Source organism: Xenopus laevis, chromosome 4L (assembly GCF_017654675.1).
Source record: "Xenopus laevis strain J_2021 chromosome 4L, Xenopus_laevis_v10.1, whole genome shotgun sequence".
In the NCBI taxonomy this organism is placed as follows: Eukaryota; Metazoa; Chordata; class Amphibia; order Anura; family Pipidae; genus Xenopus; species Xenopus laevis.
The window spans coordinates 82,218,140-82,235,534 of record NC_054377.1 but is presented as its reverse complement, the minus strand read 5'-3'; the positions used below and the strand labels follow the sequence as shown (position 1 = coordinate 82,235,534).

At 36.8% G+C, this 17,395-nt stretch overlaps 1 protein-coding gene across 1 annotated transcript; it reads left to right on the top strand.

The window, feature by feature from the left end:
* Positions 1 to 122: 122 nt before the first annotated feature.
* c8a.L (complement C8 alpha chain L homeolog) lies at positions 123 to 13,928 on the top strand. Its single transcript, NM_001092080.1, is given in 11 exon segments — positions 123 to 230; positions 3,011 to 3,092; positions 4,510 to 4,654; positions 5,424 to 5,568; positions 5,812 to 6,001; positions 7,953 to 8,153; positions 10,863 to 11,103; positions 11,424 to 11,558; positions 12,040 to 12,197; positions 13,164 to 13,386; positions 13,632 to 13,928. Coding segments are annotated over 11 exon segments (1,770 nt in total). The 5' UTR covers positions 123 to 132; the 3' UTR covers positions 13,784 to 13,928.
* Positions 13,929 to 17,395: the final 3,467 nt, after the last annotated feature.

Genomic DNA, 17,395 nt, shown 5'->3' with positions numbered 1-17,395 from the left:
TGTCAGGGGCATTATTTAAAACTCTGTCAATTATTCACAGTAACTTGGGAAAGGTAGAGAGTCAAAATCACAATTTAACTTCAACCCTTAAAAAATCTTCAATTCCTCCAGCAATACCTATAGTTAGGCAAAATGAAGTCTTCTATGGGTAAAAGGGTTATAATTGTAATGTTATATCATGCCATAGCACTTTGGGGACATAATGCACCAAATGGAAACTTTTTTATCAGGTAAGTCAAACAAATATTATTGGCTTGAAATGATAAAATGTGTTGCAGCTGAGCTGGGGGTTTAGTTTGTGTTAAGGCTGAGCTGGACATTTGATTAGTTATCATTGCTTATAATTTATGTGGATTTGTTTTATACATTTCTAAACAGAATAACTGCAGTACAGTGTGTTCCATAGAACTTGAGTGCATTTGTATGGCAATTATTTATTATATAGTTCCTTAGTACTAATGCTGTTACACTAATGCTGGGTAGGAAAATTATATATATGATTTTCTTTCAATAAAATCTTATTGTGAATGTAGTACCCGGGCTTCTCTCCCCTATACACAAGTGCAAGCAAATAGATAGTATCCTGGACTCAGGTCATTACAAATAAGTTCACAAAAATATTGTTGTTTTTTTTTGGAATTTTGCAAAACCGTTGTTGTGTATTCATGCAAACTGTATTGGCTAAGTAATTTGAATTGTTGCAGTGAACTGTTGCCCTAACTCTAGGTAGATATGTAATAAAAGGTGCAAAATGTGGCCTAATCCTCTATATCTGGGGTCCCCAACCTTTTTAACCCGTGAGCCACATTCAAATGTAAAAAGAGTTGGGGAGCAACACAAGCATGAAAAAGTCCCTTGGAGTGCCAAATAAGGGCTGTGATTGGCTATTTGGTAGCCCCTATGTGGACTGGCAGCCTACAAGAGGCTCTGCTTGGCACTTTACTGCGTTTTTATGCCATTAAAAATTGCTTTCAAGCTTGGAATTCAAAAAAAGGCACCTGCTTTGAGGACCCTGAGAGTAACATCCAAGGGGTTGGAGAGCAACATGTTGCTCACGAGCTACTGGTTGGGGATCACTGCATATCAACATAGCTGCCTTTATGGGTCATCTGTTAAAAAGCAAACACTGGTTGCTATGGGGTACTGCACCTGGGTAATCTTGCCTTTTATTGAATATGGTCTGATGAACTATTCACAAGATGTCTGCATAGAAGGATACACAAGTCACTGAAATGCTTCTGAAAACTAGAATTATTAGTCAATAATATTCAATAAAACAACCAACCCCTAAAGTAATTGTTGAGCTGGCAACTGCCTTATGTCTCCCCTTCCAAGATCACTTGTCAGATGTGGAGTGTAAATTAATTTCTAATAGGTCTGAGAAATCTTTTAAACCGTTAATTAAATAAATTAGAAATAATATTAATTTTATCTAACCTAGGCTTTATTCTAAGTGGCAAAGTGTTTAGTTTGGATTAAATTCACCAACACTATGGGGCTGATTTACTATAATTCCGGATTTCCTTTTTTTCCACGAATCATATTTTTTTGTAAAAATAAGTGGTTTTTTTTTTAAATCTTTCAACGCTCCAAATTTGAGATTTATTAAGTGTATAAACACTAACACCAATAGAAAACTTCTCCAAGTAAAAGCAGTTGAGGTCCCATAGAAGCCAATGGGAGCTGCATTCATCCTATTGGACCTTTTTTTAACCATTTAGACTTTAGGAGGTTTTCGGGTTTTTTTGTGTAGTAATTGTCCAAAAAGCTTACATTTTTAAAAGTTTTAGAGATGTTCGTTTTTTTTGGTAGGACTGTAACTAGGGATTTAAATGACAAAGTAACCCCAATATAAACCAGTGTTGAGTCACCCCACATTAATGTAAAAAGAAGGTGTATCAAAGTAAGTAACAGCTCCAACAAGGCGAGCAAGACAGACAAAGCTGGGCCAGGCACTCTAGGCAACTTGGCTGGTTGCGGCGCTGAATGGGCTCATGCGAGCACATGCAAATAGACGCATGGCCACACAGTCGGGCAGAGAGGAGGGAGGGGACTGATTGTTCATCTGACATAAGGCTATATTCTGCTATAATTCCATGTACAAAACTGGTGTTCAGGATGCTTCTCAGTCACCCAATTATGTCAAGACGAGCTACAAATAGCTGCATAGTATAGAACAGGGATCCCCCACCTTTTTTTTTTTTACCTGTGAGCCACATTCAAATGTAAAAAAGTTGGAGAGCAACACAAGCATTAAAAAAGTTCCTTTGGGTGCCAATTATGGACTGTGATTGACTATTGGTAGCCTCTACATGGATTGGCAGCCTGCAGGAGGACTCTTTGGCACTACACCTGGTTTTTATATAACCAAATCTTGCATTCAGTCCAGAAATTCAAAAATAAGAACTGGCTTTGAGGTCACTGGGAGCAACATCCAAATTGGTCCAAGAGCTACATGTTCCTCTCGAGCCACTGGTTGGGGATCACTGGTATAGAAGGAGTATTTGTAAAGTTGAAACACATAGGCTACCAAGGAAAGCTAAAATTAACTTGTGAAAAAAACCCATAAGTGTTGGTTATAATCTGAAAAAATACATTTCGGGAGATATCATTTGCTATAAAATTTTTAGAGAAAATAGCTTATCGTTATGCTTTCATTAAGACCATAGATGGATAGGGAGTCGAGGGAAAAAATCCACTGATGTTCGTAATTTAATAACATCTAATCTAGATCACTACCTCTAATGTTTTTCTGAATATGTGAGAATCCCGTAGCCAGAAGAACTATGGAATCTCATTGGTATGATTCCAGAAAATGTTGTGCCACAGATGTCAACGTTTTGTTGTGCAAGATTTTCTTTGTTAGTTTTCTGTGATTCAGCTGCAACTGCGCTCGTAATCATTGGTGTTATTTCCAGAGCTTACCATGATTTCTAAACAAAGAAACTATTAAAATAAAAATGATACCAAGTGTACATCAGTCGCATGATGCTCAATATTTCTTTTGCAGAACCACAACACCACAGCCTGAGGATTGCCAGTTAGACCAGTGGTCTCAGTGGACTTCATGTTCCCCTTGCCAAGAAAAAAAAGTTAGAATTTCTGTGTATAACTACTCTTTATGTGTATGATATAAACAAAGGGTCTTTATATGATCGTGGCATTTTAAATACACTAAAATTATTAATTTATAGATTTTTTTAGATAGATGTTTTTTGACTCATTGCAACCTACATTTGAGCACTTTAATCCTTTTAGGGACATGGTCAACAATTCATATACCCGCTTTGTCACGTAGACAAATGTAAATAGTCAGAGACGAACAGAAAGAGAGAATTAGAGTGCTGACAAGATTGTCTTTTCATGGGGGTGCTATAGATTCTGCATTTTATGGCACTAAAAGGGTCCAACCTATGCATTTAAAGTTAAAAAATGGCTGAAATTAGTTTTTTTATTTTGGCAAGTAGCGAAATCTAGGACACCTTTCTGAAAAAACTTTTAGCGTCTCATATAATATAATTTAAGTAGCCTTATATTCTTTGCAACTATACACAACTAAAATTGGAAAAGTGGTATTCCAAGAATGATGTAAATTAAAAAAAATCTGGTGGGTGGCAGATGTAAAGAGATCTCAGCACAACTATCCAAATTAAAAAGATGAAGGTTTATTTAAGATTACAAGCACAAATGCTGAACAATAAAATAGATGCAACATTGAGCTTGTCATAGGAAACACATGTAAATAGGCTGCAGGCTCGCAGTATTTTCTTTTTGTATACAACCGCTTGCCTGCTTTAAAGGAATAGTTCATTGTGAAAAGAAAAACTGTGTAAATAGATAGGCTGTGCAAAATAAAAAAAAATTCTACTATAGTTAGTTAGCCAAAAATGTAATGTATTAAGACTGGAGTGACTTCCTGCTTTTCAGCTGTATAACTCTGAGTTAGTCAGCGACTTGAAGGGGGGCCACATGGTACATTTCTGTTCAGTGAGTTTGTAATTGATCCTCAGCATTCAGCTCAGATTCAAAAGCAACAGATATGACCCATGTGTCCCCCCCCTCAAGTCTCTGATTGGTTACTGCCTGGTAGCCAGGGTAACCAGCCAGTGGAAACCAAGAGAGCTGAAAAGCAGGAAGTAGTGATCAGACTGACATGTTATACTTCAAATCACTCCAGCCTTTATACATTACATTTTTGGCTAACTAACTATATTACAAACATTTTTTATTTTGCACAGCCTATCTATTTACCCAGTTTTTATTTTTACACTGAACAATTCCTTTAAAATCAAGAGGGTTACAAGTATTACATCTTGTTGTTTGCTATGGGTTCCTTCACCTGGGTAAATGTTGTGCTTTTTATTACATTCTCCGGTTAGTTTGTATGACTCCTGCATTGTTTGCTTGTAGCATCTATGTTTGTCCTGCTGCTCTGTTCTTTCCCAAAAGATAATTTTGACAGTTCAACAGTAGTCATCTAAAGCCACACACTATGTTTTTGTTGTATAGTACAGGTACAGGAAACTTCTTCAGCCAGCAAAATATGAAGGAAGATCATGTGTCGGCGGCCTTTGGGATACAATGGCTTGCCAAGCAGCAACCAAATGTGTTCCAGAGAATAACTGTGGGAAGGATTTTCAGTGTCAAGATAGTGGTGAGTAATTTAGTAGATGTATCAAGCTGGATCTGTGCAGATTATATTAATGATCTAAGTTAGTGACATTCTACAGAAATAGTATCTCATATAACTAAACAGTAGCTAGTAAACAGCACACACAAGAAGTTTAAACGGTGACCTCTGTGGCCCTCTAATAGCCATATTAAAGGGAATGTACTATCTGTTTGACAAACATTACATTAATATATTATTTTAAATGGTCATTATTAAACCGGTATAGAAACCATAAGCATTTGAAGCTAAAATTAAAAGTATTTACATTCTATATCGGTTGGGCCTGACTGATGTGGCAGTTTCTAGTCAAACTAGCAGTGCCTGAATGGCAATCGGTTCAATCAGTGAAAATGGCACCTTTACTTATGAGAGAGAAAGAGACTTTTCTACATAACCATGATTATTTTTAATTGTAGTGTCGACAGATAAAGTTGGCAGCTTATTGGGCAGTGTATGGAGCACTCCGACGGGCTTCCCACGAACAAGCCGATCTATGCATGTATGGCTACCATTAGACCAAGAGAATGCATTGTGTAGAACAGATGTGAATTGCAGAACCACAATCTGATAACGCATAATGGGAGCTGTGGTTTAGCAACAACATGAAGGCCATTGGTTGCAGACATCTAATGCAGTCACTGAGTAATTGTATGTTGGAGGGATATACAACATTGTTTTCAATCATGCCACTTTTCTTGAAAATGTTGGTATTTTGCACTTTCAAAAATGATTGTTCTTATGATATATTTAGGTCGCTGTATTAAAAGACTACTGGTTTGTAATGGAGATCTAGATTGTAGGGATTCATCTGATGAGGAGAACTGTGATGACCCGGAGTATGAAATTTTCTGCAAAACACTTTTCCCAATCCCTGGAGCTGAGAAAGCGGTGCGAGGGTAAGGTTGTCCTGTGCTGGGAACTGTATGTACTGTTCATGCTTTGCACAGACACTTCCCAATGTATAGCACTCTACCCATAAGTATTCGAGCCCTTATGACTATGATCTTCAGGTTATATAGTTATAACTGGACATGCAGTGTGCAGCATTGCATAAAAAACCAACCATCGATTTAGTAGGGTCTGGTGTTTTTTTTTTTTTTTTTTAATAAAACATGTTATTTTTTCTGCTGTCAATACAGGATAAATATATTAACTCAGGAAGACACACAGAATGTAATAGATCACAGATATTTTGGTGGTCAGTGTGAATATATTTATAATGGAGAATGGAGGGAGCTGAGATATGAACCTGTGTGTGAACAACTGTACTATTCTGATGATGAGAAGTATTTTCGGAAACCCTACAACTTCCATATATACCAGTTCCTTGTATGTATTATTTCTTCTTATGCTCCTATTAAAAAAAAACCCTATTGCTTTTTTGATTTCACTTACAGCTGTATTAATGGTTCAGTGTTAAAGTTACTGTCCCCTGTTCAAAGGAAAAAAGCATGCATTTTTAAACTAGCACCAAAGTTGACACAACAGCAAAAAAGGAGCAGCTTGCTATGTTTTATGTAGCAATTAACTGCCGGGCCATTGCTGCCCCTCAAACGATGTCACACTTTGTGTTATCCCCATGGCTTACATTTCATAAACCTGGCCTTAGTCTCTGCATTGTGTACAAGCTGCTATCACAAAACAGGGGAAAACCAGGCCAAAACAAAATGAAAATAAAGCAAAAAGTTCCTGGAATTTAATTAAATAAGATTTACTGCTTTTTCCATCATATACACCAACAGCACAGAGTAGATTTGTTGCTTTGCATCTCTAGGGTCTTGGATTTGATTCTAATCATGGAACTCTCTTTGTAGATTTTATACCATTTCACCGTGTTTGTGTTGGATTTGTTTATAATTTTGTACAGTCCAAAAACAAACTGTTAGGTCAATGATGAAATTATGAAACTGTGTGCCTGTGGCTTGGGGAATGTGACTATAGGATCTACTGGAGGAGGTACTATTCTCGGTAAAGCATTATACCTGTACATGTTTCCATATAAAATAGTAATAATAAAAACATCTCATTTATCATATTTTCCTTATCGCTATTTCTGTTCAAATTGCATACATTATATCCTGTATATGTGGTACAGAAATGTTTCCCAGTGCTTTAAAGGAATTGTTCAGTGTAAAAATAAAAAACTGGGTAAATAGATAGGCTGTGCAAAATAAAACATGTTTCTAATATAGTTAGTTAGCCAAAAATGTAATGTATAAAGACTGGAGTGACTGGATGTGTAACATAATAGCCAGAACACTACTTCCTGCTTTTCAGCTCTCTTGGTTTACATTGGCTGGTTACCCTGGCTACCAGGCAGTAACCAATCAGAGACTTGAGGGGGGCACATGGGTCATATCTGTTGCTTTTGAATCTGAGCTGAATGCTGAGGATCAATTACAAACTCACTGAACAGAAATGTACCATGTGGCCCCCCTTCAAGTCGCTGACTAACTCAGAGTTATAGAGCTGAAAAGCAGGAAGTTGTATTCTGGCTGTTTTATTAGACATCTGTTCACTCCAGCTTTTATACATTACATTTTTGGCTAACTAATTATATCAGAAACATTTTTTATTTTGCACAGCCTATCTATTTACCCAGTTTTTATTTTCACACTGAACTATTCCTTTAATTTCAGCTATATTATATATTTGGGTCCAGAAAGCCTGTGGGAAGTCAGCCAGTAACTGGGAAGGAAAGGGCCATGACAGGAAGAAGGGAACCGGAAGACAATGTTAGGGATTATGGGTGTTGTAGTTTCCTAGGTTGTTGTAGGGATGGGTGAAAACACAAGGAGTTAAATAAGGGAGAAAGTGTAGCTAAGGCCAGTCACATGGACTGTATTGGATCTTGGAATGGAAATTTATTCCCACCTAAAGATCTTCAAAGTCTCCAGAATGTCCTGAACGTTCAAACAACCTGAGAAAACAAATTAGGGTTTGGATTCGGTTCGGTATTCGGCTGAATTCGGTATTCTGTATTAACTTAGCAATAAACATTTTGCTGTATATGGGCCTGCATTGCACAGTAGCCAATTGTGTATTTAGAATATTATACCAAATTTAGCAGTACTGTAGGAATATCATTAAACATTACTTTTTTTCTTTTATATGTGTTTAATGATCACAGAAAAGTATTGTTTTCTGTGATCATTAAACAAATATAAAAGAAAAAAAATAATTCTGTACTTTAATTAGCTTGTACTTTACTCTATTTTTTAGGTTTAAAAATTGAAAAGCAAACCACTCATTTCTAATTATAAAAATGTATTTTCTCCAGGCCCGGGCTGAGACTAGAATGTCTCTTGAGATTTACGAGGATTCCAATGAAGTTGTTAATGCTGTAAAAAGAGACTCATCCTTTTCATTTGGAATGACTTTTGGAGTCAGTGTTGTAGAATCTCCTGTTGGAGTTGAAGTTGGCTTAAAGTATGGGTTAAAGACATCCCATCTGAAAAAAATTACATCTTTTAAACAAAAGGTACTTTGTTGTATTGTTACAATAACTTTTTCTTGTGTTTCGTCTCATATTACCATACAGGTAGTGGATCCATTATCCAGAAACCCGTTATGCGGAGTACGCTGAATTCCCACAGACTCCATTTTTAATTAAATAATTCACATTTTTTAAAAAAAAAATTTTCTCTGTAATAATAATACATTAATTTGTACTTGGTCCCAATTAAGATACAATTCATCCTTATTGGAGGCAAAACAATTCTATTGGTTTTAATTAATGTTTAAATTATATTTTTGTAGACTTAAGACTATGGAAAGACCCCTTATCTGGAAAACCCGAGGTTCCATGCATTCTGGATAACAAGTTTCATACCTGTATTATGAATCCGTTTAGGCAAGTGGGAGGCTTCCATAAACCCAAACAGGAGGCATCTTTGAAAATGGAAATGATAAATGGTTGAGGCATACCTCTAGGCAGTAGTGATGGGCAAATTTATTCGCCAGGCACGAATTTGTGGCGAATTTCCGTGTTTCGGCGCAGGCAAATAAATTTGTCAAGTTGCCGCGAAAAAAAGACGTTTTTTTGGGACCGGCGACTGTTTAGACGCCGGTGACGATTAACAGAACCCATTAACTTTAATGGGCACCGCCGTCAACTTCGATGCTGGCGCCAATTCTGACTGCGTTTTGCTAATTTTTTACGAATTTTGCAGGAGCGGGGCATATAATAGCTTCGGGATCTAACAATATCCTTAGGTACCAAGCAACTTGTGACTCATTTTCCTTCTGGTACCACTATAAAATGCCATCATATGAAAAAGGCATGGGAGACCTTTATGGGGCAAAATGCCCTTTTTTGTGACTACAAGATATTGCATTGTCTATTTTGAAATTTATTTGAACTAAATTGCTTACAAAAGTCAAATGCGCCTGAAATACTGACAGAATTCAAATACTAATTGAGCACAAATGTATCTATTATATCAATACTAATCCCCGACTCTAGCTAAATCGACCCAGATATTTATAGCTAATGGACTAGTCCTTCAAAACCTGTGCAGGTATGGTACTGATTATCTAGAAATCCATTATCCACAAAGCTCCAATATACAGAATTGTCATTGTCTACAAAAAAAAACAATTCTTTACTTTAGACTGATTTGATTTTTCTCTGTAATAATTGGAATTTAGTTAATTGAAACTTACCTAACTGAAATCTTGGTTTGTTGTAAAACAATCCTATTTGATTTCTCTAATGTTAAAATATCCATTCTCCAAATTAAATAAAGACCACTTGGCATTTGGTAAAAAGACACTTTACGTGTACAAAGACTAGTAACACATGATCATGGTATGGGGTGGAAATTTTTCAGCACGTTAATGTAAAAATCGATTAATAAAATGTTCTTTATTTGTTAATACATACTGCATTCCTCCTGTGTCCTTGATCATATTAAAGGTCTTATAGAAAAATCTTAGAGAAGATTTATTAACTTTTATGGTGCTGTTTTTTCTGTAAGTTGCGAATAATTATTATAATCAGGGAAAAAGTTGTGACTGTTAATAAAGCTGCAAAAATAAATACATCTTTCCCTTAGGGGCCGATTCACTAACTTCGAGTGAAGGATTCGAAGTAAAAAAACTTTGAATTTTTGTGCTCCTCATCTATCGAATTGGCGTAAATTCGCCTGAGTAGAATGATTTGAATAGATCGAGCGCAAAAACGCTGTGACTATTCGCCAGTCGATAGTCGAAGTACTGGATCGAGCGCAAAAATGCTGCGACTATTCGCCCATTCGATAGTCGAAGTACTGTCTCTTTTAAAAATACTTTGACTGCCTACTTCGCCACCTAAAACCTACCGAATTGCTTTAAAAGCCTATGGGAAAGTCCCATAGGCTTGTTTTCATAGGCAGGTTTTTGATCGAATAAAAAGGCATTCGATCAAATGAAAATCCTTCGAGCGAATATTCGATCGAGCGCCTTTTCGCCTGGCGAATATTCGCCAATTCGACTATTCGCCAGCGCGTAAATTCGCCCGAATTGCCTATTCGATTCTATTCGATTCTATTCCCCAGTCGAATTCCGAGGGATTTAACCCCTCGAAATTTGACCCTTGATGAATTTGCCCCTTAATGTTGACCTTGATAAGCAAAAGCTGAAACAGGTTTGGGACCTGTTAATCAGAATGCTCGGGACCTGGGGTTTTCTAGATAATGGATCTTTCTGGAATTTGGATCTTCGTACCTTAAGTCTACTAGAAAATCATATAAATATTAAATAAAACCAATAGGCTGGTTTTGCTTCCAATAAGGATTAATTATTTTTTAGTTTGGATCAAGTACAAGGTATTGTTTTCTACCATTGTTTTACTTACATTTATCTCACTTCAACGTCAAGTACTTCAGACCAGGTAAATCATTTTACATTTGTCAGCTTTACTAGGCCATATATATCTGTAGTAAGTTAATATGCATAACTGAGTTATATGGGTTAGGTGTTTTTTGCTGATGTCAACACCTTACTTTTCAGGAACTGTAATTTGAATGGCCTCAATGATAATATTGGTAAAAACTACATACATCAGTGGTCCCTGTATTGCAGCATTTACCTGCTGTGTCCATAATAGAATTCATTTTAGTATATGTTCTCTCTTAGTTTTCTTAGTGGCAAAATGTTATCAATGGATTTATTATTGTTTTGATGTGCTATTTATTATCTCTTTCCGTAGAATCTACAATTTGTGAGACTAGTGACTAAAATCCAAACAGCTCGATTTAAGATGAGAAGGAATTTGTTAACATTGGATGAAGATATGTTGCAGGCGCTGCTGGAACTTCCTGATGAGTACAATTATGGATTGTATGCCCAGTTTATTAATGACTTTGGTACACATTACATAACTTCTGGAATAATGGGAGGTGTGATGGAAAATGTTGTTGTGTTGGACAAAGAGGAAATGAAAAGACAAGGTGAATTTATAACTTTTTAATCCTTGTTCAACCTTATTTTATAAGACCAAAAAACTGTCAGCGTTGTTCAACAGAATACATAGCTGTACTGAAAAGTTTACAGATAAATAGGAAGTAAGCATTTCGACCCAGAACATCTCTGGCTTTGCCATAACAATAAGAACTTTATACAGTATATCTTTAGTTTATTATTGCCATCCTCACTTCGTTTCAGTATTTAGCAAGGGCAGACCGTAAGTCAATTATTAGTACTTTAAAAAGGTTTAATTGCAAGGTATTATATGGTGCATGAGATAATGATTTATTATTGTATATTTTAGAGATCACAGCTTCTATGGTTTCACATTGTTTTGGTGCTTCTATTGGGCTATCAGTTAATTCAGATCAGTCAGATTTACTGCCATCAGCAAAATTATCAGGAGAAATCTGTAAAAAGTTTGAAAAACAAAACGAAGGTGAGTATGTTTTTTTTCATTTTGGCAAATGTTGTTATGTAAGGTATTTCGATCTTGGCAAAACAGTTATGTTGGCAGAAATGTAAATTTAGTGGAAAAAAAATATTAAAATGAGGGATCTCCTTTTTCAATTTTGAAGTTTCTATCTTATCATCTATAATCTGTCTAAAATGGTGACGTTTTGACAAATGCATTGGTATCAATGGGCTGTTTTTTTGCCTTGTCTTGTATTAGTCTTTAACTTCCAATGCAGAAAGCCCATTTTTCCTAGCAAAACAAAGCACGCTCCTCTGTGGATCTTTGGATCCAGACGGCAATTTCATTGGTCCAATATAATAAAATCCACCACAAATGGCAAGGGGTTATGGGGCATAGGTGCAACTTCATAGGTTAGGATGACCCAATTTGTAGTTAGCTCCAGATAGGCACTGCTCCTTTTTCATCAGAAGAAATAGTCTGTAACTGGCTTCCAATTTTACAGATAATTCATCAAGTTCAAGAACTATTAAGGATGTAGTAACTTATGTAAAAGGAGGAGACACTGGGTCTGCTGGTGGCATGTTGAATGTCTTTGATCGAAGAATGTATCGTTATTGGGGAAGATCACTCAAATTTAATCCAGCAGTAATTGATTTTGAGGTAATCATTTTTGTTTCTTTAATAAACATTCCAGTATTTGTAGTGTTCTCCTGCTATTAGCAGTCTATGTAGCTGACCTGTGTACACTCCTGCCTGAAAGGGACTTTAACAGGTAACTGAGAATAACTTCTCCATTGGAGGTATTATATTAGGATAACCATGGTCTGTTCTACCTTTTGACTGTTAAGTCCCACCTCCAACAACCCACTCAACTCCAGCGTTGGGTCACTGATGTGACTTCTACTTATCCTCTAATAAAAGCATAAAAGGGAATTATCAAATGAAGGGGCAGACTTACTAAGGGTCGAATTTGGAAGTAAAAAAAATCTTCGAAATTCGACCCTCGAATTAAAATCCTTCGACTTCGAATATCGAAGTCAAAGGATTTTTAGTGTATTCGATCGATTGAACAATCAAATAGAAATTGTTCGAACAATTAAATAGTTCGAATCGAACTATTCAAACTATCTTCAGCGATCGATCGAAGGATTTCTATTCGATGTGCAAAGACTTAGAAAAGTGCTGTGGAAGGTCCCCATAGGCTAACATTTGGCGAAGTATGAAGTTGAAGTTCTTTTTAAAGAGACAGTACTTCGATTATCGAATGGTCGAATATTCAACCGATTTTTACTTCGAATCGAAGTCTAAGTAAATTCGAAGTCGTAGTATCCTATTCGATGGTCGAAGTATCCAAAAAATTACTTCAAAATTCGAACTTTTTTAACTTTGAAAATTCACTCCAGCTTAGTAAATCTGCCCCTTAAAGTACAAAATGAAAGAAAAATAACAAATGCCAGCAATTTTAAATGTTATAAAAATGTGTAAATGCATATTTTTAGTATTTATGGTATTTGAATCTAGAACTAGCATAAAAGGAATCTTGTGTTTAAATTACTAAAATTCTCGCATTTCTGGTGACAACTTAATAATCCTTCAGCTACTTGTGTGGTTTGTCATCTGTTTTAGGCACAACCTATATATGAAGGATTACAGCAAACAGGTATCTCTGGAATTGAGACAAAGAGGCAGAACTTGAAACGGGCATATAATGAATATCTGAGTGAGTTTGACCCATGCCGCTGTGGTCCATGTCACAATAATGGAATACCTATCCTGGAAAATAATGTATGTACCTGCTCGTGTGCTGCAGGATTTGATGGTCCTTCATGTGAAACTACATTACGCACAGGTAGTAATCCTGTTATACAATTGGGGGAAGTCTTTGATGTATTTTGAATTACATATCATTTGTTTCTCAAGCCTCTAGAGGCCTTTGATTTAGGCACTGGATATAGCTTTATCATGCAAAAATGAAATCACTTCAATGGCCTTAATATACTAAATATTGAAAAGGCACATGATGAAAAAGATAATTATGTTGTCAGAGGTTTGCATGAGAATTAGGTAAACTAATCATGACACTTTTGTTGGTAGGTGTTAAAGCTGATGGCAGATGGAGCTGCTGGTCTCCATGGTCTCAATGCCAAGCTGGAAAGAGACAAAGAACACGTGAATGCAACAATCCCGCTCCCAAAAATGGTGGTGCTTGGTGCCTTGGAAAAAACCTACAAAGTGAACCATGCTAAATGATGTCTTGTAAATTAGTTTGCAGTTGTTTAAATATGAATCCATTACTGTTATTGGCAGAAAAGACCAAATATCTGCACATTATTATCCTGACAACATTGCCTGAAATTCAATGTTAGACTTATTAAAGACTTCTAAAAATCATTTTACAATGTATATATTTTTTGTATATTATTCAAATAATATTCTTGTGCTGCATTAGAGCAAAGTTGCCTTAATGCAACAAAAATTATCTCTAAGGGGCGATTTAATAGCATTTGAATTTCTATTTTTTTCACAAATCATATTTTTTCTCTAAAAATGTGTGCTCTACAAATTCAAGATTTATGAAGTATAAAAATCACGAAAAATTCTAATACAAAAATTTTAAGTAAAAGTAGTCAAGGTCCTATAGAAGTAAATGGGAGCTGCGCTCATCCCACTGGCCCTTTTTATCCATTCAGACTCTTAGTGGTTTTGGATTTTTTTTTTTTGCTAGTAATTGTCTCAAAGGTTTTATATGCTTTCACTTTTTTTTAGCGCATTGATCAGGGTTTTTTTTGTGTTCAGTCTTTTTATCTTCGGTTTTAGAGTTTTATTTGTGGTTTCAAAAACCTCTAAAACCACTAAAATGAGAACATTGATAAATGGGCCTCCCAGTGTTATTCTTAATTACAGTAAGCAGCCATGATGACACTGAGAAACTTCATCCACAGACTATAATCATGTGGCCTCCAAGGGCTGTCATATCAGGAAAACTGATTTATTTCCATAATAATTTTGCTCCAGTCCCTTGTTATGTAAGTGAAGAATGGTGAAATTCTTGCTTGGCAATAACAGAGTGACAGAAAACAAATTATTTTAAAATGTGTGCAGTAGATTATATGGGAATAGTGACGATGGGAAAGAGGAGGCGTTTCACTGGAAGGAATGGGAAGAAAGTGTTTAATAACTTAATAACATTATTTTATATACACGAGGAGAACTATTAGCTCTACACATTTCTTAATTTAGCCACCCACACGGAACTGAATGGATTGTTTGGCTCCTGGGCCAGACCCATCAGGAGACGACTGTGTCAACAGCCTCATGCTGACCTTGCCGGATAGGTTTTTTAAACCTGCCCAGGGTATATTAGACAGGCCAGCAGTTTAAACTCATATGGCTAGCCACACTTAAGGGAGCTAGATGACAAGAGATCACAAAGAAATAAAAATCTAGAAGCCACTGATTAAAACATCTCACAAATCAAAGATAACGGTAGCACACAAGTGGATGGGCTTGGGAAGTGTGTAGAGAGTGTCATTATAGTGTGACTTGCTGCCACGGTTTCCTGGATAGACTTGGGCTGTGGGCAATTCCCTGCAATTCCCAGTAGTGTGTGTAGGCCTATTTAAGCACCTTACCCTCAAGTGAATCCTGTATGTCCCTTGGTGCACAGACCAACCAGGTTGGAGGTAACAGCAGTCCAGTGGGTTGCTTCAAACAATAACTTATTTATAGAACAATGACAGTAAATCTTGGGCACAACATTGAAGCAGTATAGATCTTCAGGTACATTTAAGGCAAACCTTGGACAACCTTCACATATTAAATATATTGCAAGTAGGTCCCTCTTAGAGGTAGTGAAACCGTCTTGTTGATTTTTCCCAAGCACAAGAGATCCCACCGTGTATCTTGCTTCTTTGCACTTTCCTGCTCCTGAGCTCACCTACTCGTGTTCCTGTCTGGCAGTTTCATAACCACAAGGGTGCTAACCCCACTAACCTCCTTGTTGGAGCTACAAAGCTGCTTGCTAAATACACTTCCTCTAACATTTGCTTCTAGAGGGACTATTACACCAGCTCCTACCAACCAACTAGAACTGTCTCTAACCAGGGCCTGTCACCAGCCCAGACTTAATCCTGTACCCACCTCCTGCAAGGTGGGATCCAAGAAGAGAGCCCTGAGCACATTTATGCTCACCCTTTTAAACACTGCCACCTACTAGGCAAGCAACAAATTAGATCAGATTAGATAACTAGTGATGGGCGAATCTGATTCAATTCGCTTTGTCAAAAATTCACCAAAATACATTAAAGTCTATGGTGTCAATTTTTTTTTGATGAGCAACATTTTTTTCCTCCAATTGGAGTCTATTGAGGATCATTTTCACGACGAAACTTGGCGAAAAATTTTGCTCATCTCTACTGATAACGTTCAGGAAATAGTCTTTCACCCAGGGCTCACTAAGTACCACTTTAGATGTCCAAACTACAGGTGGAACTGCCTGTGGAAATGTCTAACACTCTACATAAACTCATACTTTTTATGTGACCTATGTGACACAGTAACCCAGAAAAACCCTATAGGCAAAGTATATCTCCCTGGAATACTCCATGAGACAGAGCAGATGGGGAGAATAATATGTTGTGTTTACTTAGGTTGAAATACAGGTGTTGGAATTTACCTATGAAAAGTGGTTGGAGCTGGGAGTAAGCTCTCTGACCAGAAAGTGGGGACAAACTGAGTGGTCTGAGGACAAATGCAAAGAGACTGAATACAAATAATTGTACTAGATGGATGGATAATGACTTCCACACATATAAAGAGCAGGTTTCCTAGAAATTCAGACTGCAAGTGGGCAGCATGGTTCTTGTTTCAGAAGAATAAACTATAATTTGCTTGCATCTACGAAATTGGAAGGTGCACTGTTTTGAACAAAACCCTGCTGTGAATAAAACACAAGCTTAAAACCAGCTTGTAATAACACTGAGGGGGCTATTTGTTAAACCTCGAATTTATCTGGCCAACTTTTTGGGTTAAAACTCAAATTTTTCAAGATTTATTAAAGCCCGATGCTTGAAAAAAAAAAAAAAGCCTGAATCCGAAACTCCGCCATCTCAGACCTGCCTAGTTTGTCTATAAGTCAATGGCAGAGGTCCCTATCCTATTTGGAAGTTTCTGTGTTCTGCGCTGAAATTAGCCCGAAAATTTGACCACTTCAGGCCTTTCTGGCACAAAACCAAAAAGGGAATTTCCACTTATGTTATTTTCCCACACCATTTAAGTTATAAAAGTGCCCCCCCCCCCAAAAAAAAAACAAATGCAAGACGTGAATAAAATGTAATGTATAATACAAATCTATAAAAGCTTATTTAGCAAGCCATATTTCCTCACCCATCTATACTGTACATATAAAAAAACTGTTCTCCAAACTGACTTGAAATGGCTACTATACCCATATTTTGTTTTCATTTTGTATCGAATAATGGAAATATGAAGATCAGAATTAGTATTGCTAGTATTGTTTTTTTCTAGTTCCTATGAAGGTGTTAGGTCAGAGACACACGTGGAGATTAGTCGCCCAGCGACAAATCTCCTCTTCTTCGGGAACTAATCTCCCCGAACTGTCCTTCTACCAGCTAGAATTTAAATCGCCGGTGGGATGGCATTTGGAGTGCTTCGTTATCCAAAGTCGCCCGAAGTTTCCTCGTGAGTCACGGGGCAACGAAATCTCCCCGAATCTCCACGTGTGTCTCTGCCCTTATAGTCTAAGATTGCAGGTTTAGCCTTATCTAAAGTGTAACTCTCTCAGACAGGCTGACCACATGCTTTCCATTTCTTTGCCCATAGTCATCCTGTTGTTCTAG